This window comes from Lichenostomus cassidix, chromosome Z, assembly GCF_008360975.1.
Source record: "Lichenostomus cassidix isolate B80296 chromosome Z, HeHo_3.0, whole genome shotgun sequence".
NCBI classification, from domain to species: domain Eukaryota; kingdom Metazoa; phylum Chordata; class Aves; order Passeriformes; family Meliphagidae; genus Lichenostomus; species Lichenostomus cassidix.
Window position 1 is genome coordinate 59,941,755 of NC_139511.1, and position 8,378 is coordinate 59,950,132.

Genomic DNA, 8,378 nt, shown 5'->3' on the forward strand with positions numbered 1-8,378 from the left:
CCCAAAACAGGTCACATCTCTGCAGTGACAAACAGATCTAATAATCTGGAAGTACGAACACAATGCACTAAGAAGAAAAAAAAGTGCAGTGAAATACAGTCTAAAAGGATTATCTGAACTACTACTACTTTACTATGGGAATTCAAGTTAACTCCACAGAAGTAATAATAAATGTCCTCTGGACCATGCCTACGTATTTGGACGGATCTGCAGCATGTTTATGTACTATCTTAATATTCCAAAAGTACTCATGCAGGAAGAGGTTGTGCAATCAATCCAAGCAACAAGGGGAAAATCATATAAAGTCCGAGAAGCGGATCCCCAGAAGAAAAATCTCACACAGATAAACTTGAACAGTTTGAAGGCAAAAAAACCACAAATAAACCTTGGGTCCTCATAATAACTGAAATAATACTGGTGCACTGACTTCCATAAACTTACCCTGATGTACTGCGAATGTCGCTCTGGGTTTATAAATGAAGATTACTCATAAATGGACATAATGCGCACTAGAGGCAACTACAACATGCTGAGGAAAACCCAGAGAAATGTTTAACTTGCTAGTATTCTCACTTGTGAAAGAATCCTGCTTCTCAAACAGGCTGCCTTATTTGAAGGGCTTCTGCACTTCCTTGTAACCACTACGGCTAACCCAAGACTGTGCTGCACACTGACATTAAAAAAAAAGTCTGAAGGAAACAAAGCATGAAAAATACTTAGTTACAGGCATGGCTAATGAGTCCTAATGTACTATAATCTCCCTTAGACACCATTTCTTCTGGTATCCATTCAAGTCTTTTTTCAGTTTGAACACCTGTTCAATGAACACCCACTTCTTTGCCCATTACTCTAATGCTTGCGTTCCTGTAGGTTGGAGAAACAAGTCACTGGGGCTGAGTAACTGAAGTAACTGGACAAGGCCCGTTGGGGATGAGTCCTTTGACCATTAGGAACGTGTAGGAACATGTAGGAACAATTCCTGAGTGCAATAATAAAAAAATTGGTGTTACCACTCAGGAGGTGCACAGCTGCAGCAGTGTAAACAAGAAAAAACTCATATGCAGAGGCCAAAAAGAAGGTCCTAGGATGAGCTTGTGCTTTCCTAAACTATTACCATATACAAGTCACTGCTGTTGACCCTTCACTGGAGACCTGCCCATTGCTGCCCAGTGCTGCTGCTCCACAAGAACCTTCTCTAAGAAACCACTCACACACCCTTGATGTAAGAAGCTGAAATTTTGCTGATAGTTTTCACTTTACACACTTTATAGGAGAGCCTACTGCCATAAGCCTGCCATTCAGTACACCACTGTACACCAAGAATACTGCAAAACAACTTCCTAAATCACAATACAAACAAGCAGGGAATGCAGGGAAAGCAAAACCCTGACCAAAAAGGACGCTTTATAAATGTCCTTAAAATGTGAAAAGGAAAGTGAAATTTGAGTGTGCTCTGAGTAACAACCCACTTTCACTGATTTCTGTAGGCACTAGGATTGTTTCCCAATTGTGTCTGAACCATCAAGGTCCTGAGACTGGTTTCCAGACAACCACTTCCTAAGCGAATGCTGACCCCTGTTAAAATTCAAGGCTGGGGAATGTAAGGCCCTCTTCCGTTTGTCATTGAGCAAGTGCCAACACTTTGTTTCAACAATGATAAACCAGTTTGTTTGCCATCAGTTATGCCCTTAGGCTTTTTACTTTGTTCAGCTCGGAAAATGGAAACAATAGACAGGTTTCACTTCCTGTTTTCTTGCTGTGGTATTTCGTTTAGAGAACAGCCTAAAGTAACTTTCAAATTCAATCATTTCAGTTATATGATGAACAGTATCTCTGTCAGATAGTTTTTACTGCATTGATTCAAAGGAATCTACTCCACAGCAGGTGCTGTAAAGTAAAGCACACCTTTATTGATGTCCAGAGAACACACAGGGGTTTGCACCTCCGTGTATGTGTCTGACTGTTGTTCATTTTACACAGGCTTTTATACTTTTCAGTTCTGGGATCCGCCCTTGTTTGTTTGCTTATCTAAAAGTCACAATTTTAAGGGTTGGGGTCTTATGTAATTTGTGGTTTCTTTATCTTAGGGTTACAAATACGGTAGATAGTTCCTGTTGAACATATTCATCACATTTGCCTAACTGGAACTATGTTTCTCTGTAACTGTACTTTATTGATTACATTCTTCTATTTTCTATCTATTAAAACAAAACTTATGACTTTGCATTTTTCTAGCCTCTTACAACTGATAACATGCCTCTCCCTTCTTATCACCTTAGCCCACCCGGGCTAATTCCCTGCTTGCAGAAGCAGCTATAGTTAAGGGCAGCAGTTAATATACCTCTCCCTTCTTATCACCTTAGCCCACCAAGGCTAGGCCCCTGCTTGTGAAAGTGATTACAGTTAAACGCAGCAGTCACACTTCCAGTTTTTGTTAACTCATACCTATGCTAAGGTGCTTATGTCATGTGAGACCTGTGTTTCAGTATCAATCCTTTTGAAATCATCTGTTAAAACCACACCTAACCAAAACATATATGCAAATATTAAAGGCAAAACTATACTACAAGCAATCTAAAAATCCATTGGTTCTGAGCTACTGGGTGAACAATTCTACTTCACTGAAAATGAAGTAGAAATGTCCTTTCCTTTAGGAGGAAGTGGTGGGGTATTGAGGTGGGAAAACATTTTTCTGAGCAATCCTGGAGCCTGGGGACCATCTGGGAGTGTGGTCCTACAGCCAGATCCCAAAGTGTGCACAGAGGGAGCATTGATGGCTGTGGGAGTGCTGCCTGCACTGGCAGTTTCATTTGCAAGGGATAAAAAAGAATGCAGTACTTTAACATTATGTACCTTGGGAAACAAAAATAATTGACAAAGACACGAGACAAACTGAATTATTAAAAAAAAAAAAAAAAACAACCAAAAACTAAACACAAAACTTCTTGCTTTATCTAATTTTAAAAATCCAGCTGAAAGAGACCAATGTAGCATTTACTTTTAACACCTTATGAAGTAAATGATAACCAACAATCAGGGAAAGGAAAAGAATGTGCTCAAGTTTCTACAGATATTTCCTTTTGAAAACCAACAGGCATAACAAATGCTGAAATATATTCTGAAAATGTGTATGTGTACAATCCAGTTCATAACCACAAGCTTGGATCCGCTTAGAAATAATATTTAAACTTACATTCAACAGAACATTTTTCAGCCTTCTAAGTTATACTGACATTTCATTTAATGTCTCAGGAATTTAATTTGGTCAACTGCAGACAGCCTTACATCTGCCATGGGACCAAATATGGCTCTCATGCATGGAAGTAAGCTGCTGCTGTGAAATTTGGCCTATTTGTTATTACAATCTTAACTTTTTCCTGTTTTTTAACATGAAGTAACTTTACATCATATACTGATGCCTTTGCAATGGTTCTGTTAGGTTTACATACAGCAGGAATTCTACATCTCTACATAAATTGAGAAAAAAACCCAAAGAGAGTGAAGCTTCACAGAGGAGGACTCTGAGGAAGGAGCCTCTGACGACTAGATCACCTCTCTGATCACCTCCTTCCACACTTCTTCCTCGGTTTACTTTTGCATGAAGGCCGATGATTTAATCACCCTTCTTGCAAAAGGTAAGGAAACAAAAAAACCTGCCACTACATTTATTAAGCCACTACATTTTACTGACAGCAGGAAACGAAGGGAGTCATTACTGTAAAAAAAGTACCTTTTGGAGCCTCCAATATAGGTGAAGGTAAAGGTGGAGTCTGAGTACCTGAAATCTGAAAGACAAAGAGCTGCTTTATTACAACTTGTCTTTATTTTGGCTGAAGTAGCCGAGGTTTTACGGACCAGCATTCAGCTCCCGACACGGGGGCGGTGGAGGGGGAGCCGGGATGAACCAGAGGAAAGGCAGCATCTCCCCCAAGCCCCTCGCAACAAGTGCCCGGTGCTATGGCAACAGCAGGGAATTCCATTGTCACAAACGGCAACAGGCAGCCGACAGCCGCGCTCCTGCGACGGCTCATCGCGACCGGCACCGCGCCGGCACCGCGCATCCCCGGGGGAGGGCGGCACGGGCTGCTCGCACCGACAGGGCCCGTCTGCGGCTGATGTGCCACCGGCCTGGGGCCGCCGAGCAGGGCAGGCGCCGAGGGCGGCGGAGCCCGGCCGCCCGGGGAACAGCCGCTAGCGGAAAGCCCCCGTGCTGCGCTCGGCCGCGGGCAGCGCCCGGCTCGGGCTCGGGCTCGGGCTCGGACCCAACCCTCCCGGGGCTGCGTGCGGACACCGCCGCGCTCCCCGCCTCGGGATGCCGCCCCCCCACCCCGCCCGCCCCTTTCCCGGCCGGCGCCCGGTCTCCTCTGCCCTCACATGCCCTCGGAAGGAGAGGAGGAAGACGGGGTGTGAGAGCGGCCCCGCGGCCGGGAACGGCGGCGAAGGGCACGGGCACGGCGGCAGCGCGGTCCGGGGCGGGCGCGGCGACGGCGACGGGAGCCTCCGCGCCGCCAACCTGGCGCCCGGGGACAAACTCACCTGCAAACAGGCAGTCCTTCTCCGCCTTGCACTTTTGGATCACAACGTCAATATCCTTCTGAATCCTCTCTTGTCTTGAACACATCCCCATGAAATAAATCCCAGGGGAAAAAATAGCAGCCTTTATTTCCACCCCACCCCACCCCCCGCGCTGCCAGGATTTTTTTAAGATTCAGCCCGAAAGAAGGACCCCGGAGCTGGCGAGCAGGAGCCTCTCCAGCGGCCCGGAGGGATCCGTTCGGCCGGTTGGAGGACGTTGGAAGAAGGCGGCGGGAGCCGATGTTGTTTGCCCAGATGCGCCCGCCCAGATGTGCAGCCGCTGCCGGCGAATGGCAATTTCCTCACAATGGATCCAGCGGAGGGTGGCGGCGGCGACACGGGATCCCCCCACCCCCCCACGCCCTCTGGGTTTTTGGGGTTGGTTGGCTGGTTTGGTCTTTTTTTGGAGGCGAGAGGAAAAGAAAAAAAAAAAGGAAAAGAAAAAAAAAAAGGAAAAAAAAAAAGGGCGGGGGGGGCCAAGGCGACCCGGCCGCTGCCGCTCACATCCCTGCCCCTCCCGCCAGCAGCGGCGATCGCCGCGCAGCAGCAGCACAGCGCGGAGAGCCGGCGGCGGCACCCGCACCCGGTCCCTGGCGGCGCGGCGGGGCCGGCGCTTGCTGCAGCGACGCCGAGCCGCAGACCCTCCCCTCGCTCCCGGCCCGGCACGTACGGCCCCCGCCGGCTCCCCCGGCGGAGGCGGCGCGGGGGGAGGAAGAGGCGGATGCACAGAGCCGCGCGGGCGGCCCGGGAGGCGGCGGCGGACGCGATGGTCCCGGCCCCGCCGCCGGCGCTCGCCTCCGCCCGCCCGGGCCGCGGGCACAGGCTGCCGCCGCCTGCCGAGCGACGGAGAAATGCCAAGAGCGAGTGCTCCGGGTGGCGGGGCGGCTCCCCGGCCGCACCGGGGAGGAAGCGGGCAGCGCCGTGTTGCGCAAGGCCGGCGGCGGCAGGGCTGGGGAGAGGGGCGGCTGCAGGCGGCGGGGGCGCGGGGCCCGCTCCCGTTCGGCCCCTGCGGGAATGCCGTCCCGTGCCGCCCTTCCCGGGAGCGCTGGGGCTGCTGTGCTGCTGGGGATGCGCCTCTTCCGCGGCGGCTGCGTTCCTGGCCGGCACCGCGGGCGGGGCTGTGCCCGCCGGTCCCGGGCAGGACAGCCCGGCAGCCCACCCTTGGCCGAGTGCCATCCCCTGCCAGCCTCCGCCTCCGACCTGTCGACGGGTGAGCGTGCCCGTGGAAACAGTAACAGGAGGATTTAAAGCCTCTCTGTGACCACTGTGGTGTTAATCGCGTTCCTCGCCCCTCGTTCTCCAGCAAAATTGTCTGTCAGACCTCAAGGCTTCGGGAGAAGGCTTGGGCAGTCCAGTGCCTAGCAGTCGGCACTCAGCCAGGCTACAGGCTTGGGGCTCTAGTCCAGAACAAGTAATGACCGTAATATAACTTGGAAGGAATCATCAAGTCCACAAAACCAGTTATTTTTTCATCCAAGTGCAATGCTTATATTAATAAAACCCGGTCTGAAGGTAATAGAAACAGATTTGATTATAACCTTGAAGGAATATTCACAAAATTCAGTTTTTATGTATTCACCCAGCTCTAAACAGCTCCTATGTATTATTCATTCTTGAGCTCAGTCATTCTAGTGGGTGGTTATTTTTTTTTCATTTAGCAAGTCTGTATTAATCACGTATTATTGATTTCAAACACGGAAGACAAACACAGTATTTTTATGAAAGATTAGAGAACTCCATATTTTTTCCTATCCGTAGGAGGGAACAGAAGGGAACTTAAAATCCATCACGTAATACGACTTTCTACCTCTTAAGAAAATAATTTATTTTTGAAGGGAGACTTCCAGATGAATTTTCAGGGTGGAAACTGTACAAGATTTCTTCTCATGCTAGTTTGTCCTTGGGTAAAACTTGCATATGGTTAGGAATATATTTTTTACCATAAAAGCTTGTATCTTTCCCATTCTGCTTTGGTAATAGGGATCACCTGGCTTATGCTTTTCAGCAGGAGATATATATGAGGAAGTTGTACTGGAACCCATGGCAGGAGGCTTGGAACTAGATGATCTTCAAGGTCCCTTCTAAGTCAAACTATTCTATGGTTCTATGATTCTACTCAGCAAGACTTTTCCTAGGCATACAGAAATTGTCACTGTAGTCAGAGAAATAGTATAATATGGTAAAACACTGTCATTCTGTCAAGTGATGCAACCTTGGCTAAGAAGTGATGCTTTTCTTGAGGTGTTTTTCTAACTATTCAAGCCAGAATATCAACAGCCATGTTTATTGCCTTCCCCTTAATCACAGTTAGAAGATTTAATCAGAACTTGATTTATTCTGGTGGGGTTTTGGTCCTGAACCTTGTAGTGAAAGGTCTCTGTTATCCCTCCCAGGTGGATCAGGAAAGGGGGAGGTTATTATCCAGTTGCAGGATATTTATTCTGACAATTCTGCTTACAGCTTATTCTAACCACAGGGTTCTTCTCAGTGTCATGTCAATTAGCACAATTCTTGACTGCCTTTTTAAGCCTCAGATTGTTTTCACAGGCTTGGTAACAGTGAATTGAAGAGTCATCCACAAAATAAAAACACCATGTTCAAGAAAGTTAATATGGTTGGCTTCACAGCATCAACTCAATTGAACAAGAAGTCTGCAAATACAGTTGGTTATTTATTCTATTAATTTTTATTTACTGTAAGTGGCTCCTCAATTCCTCGTTTCTTAGTCAACTTGGCCCTTGATTTACCTGGTGACTTCACTACAGTTATGGCAGGAATTGCTGATGTCAGTGAGGAAAAGGTCAATCATGCCTTGAGGTCATTTTATTAAAATACTGAGGATAAGATGCTAGTAAGTCAAGGTGAATCCACAGAATTGATCACTAAATTTGTAAAGATTGACAAGCTGCTGACATCCAGGTACCCTAAATGTTATTGCAGAGATATCTGTATGCATGCTGTACCCTGTACAGGGGATGTACCCCCTGTGCTGGTTTTGGCTGGAGTAGAGACACAGAGCTGTGAAGAAACTTTCTTGAGAGCTTTATAAGTAATTTCATTAACAATTGGACAGTTGGTCTTGAAAATAATGGTCATGGCTCAAGGGAATTCAGTATATGTCTTTCCAGTTGCTCTTCAGTCTTGAAAAGTGGTTCATGTCTTTTCTAGTTTTCTCCCAAGTTCAGCTCAGCTCAGTTACATTCTACTGAACTGATTACTCCAATTAAATAAAAAAGGAACACAAATAACTTTTATGTTTGTTCTCCTGGAAACCTGGAAGTATTTACAGACATGTAAATGAGGTAAAAAGAAATTAAATTAATGGAGGTACATGAATAGAAAAGTTATGTGAGAAGACTAGCACAAAATATAAGGGGGAAAATGAAAGAGAAACAACCCAGTGAATGTGTTTGAGTAATGTGTGAACAGTGACTGAGAGGAAATGCATAGGTCAGACAATTTCTGCACAGAAATGGGTTCTGCCTCTTTTAGACTAAGCAGATTTCTTTCATTTTAAGCCAGAAATAACCCCTCTTCCCACGTATTAGTAAAGCTGGTAGAAATACTTCAGTAAGCATCAGGACACCCTGTTCTCTCCCAAACTCTCTTCTTTATATATTTTTCTAAACATGCTCGTGTGACATATAAACACACACTGGAAGTCTTAAGAAAAACTAAAAGAAAAACTTGCAAGCTTGCCATTGTAGGCAATATAAAGAATTTAGGTCAATGGTATATGGCATCTGTCTAATATCGCTAGTGTGGGAGAGCATTCAAAAGGGCAGAGGTTAGGAAAATGATCC

At 46.6% G+C, this 8,378-nt stretch overlaps 1 protein-coding gene across 1 annotated transcript in view; it reads right to left on the reverse strand.

Annotated features, from left to right (window-relative positions):
- The window catches only part of PARP8 (poly(ADP-ribose) polymerase family member 8), a 123,803-nt gene extending 119,099 nt beyond the window's left edge, over nt 1–4,704 (reverse strand). The window contains exons 1-2 of the mRNA XM_085043262.1: nt 4,537–4,704; nt 3,731–3,785 (exon numbers count right to left, since the gene is read on the reverse strand). Of these exons, the coding sequence (XP_084899388.1) occupies nt 3,731–3,785; nt 4,537–4,627 (146 nt within the window). The 5' untranslated portion in view covers nt 4,628–4,704. The remainder of the gene's footprint in view (nt 1–3,730; nt 3,786–4,536) is intronic.
- Nucleotides 4,705–8,378: the final 3,674 nt, after the last annotated feature.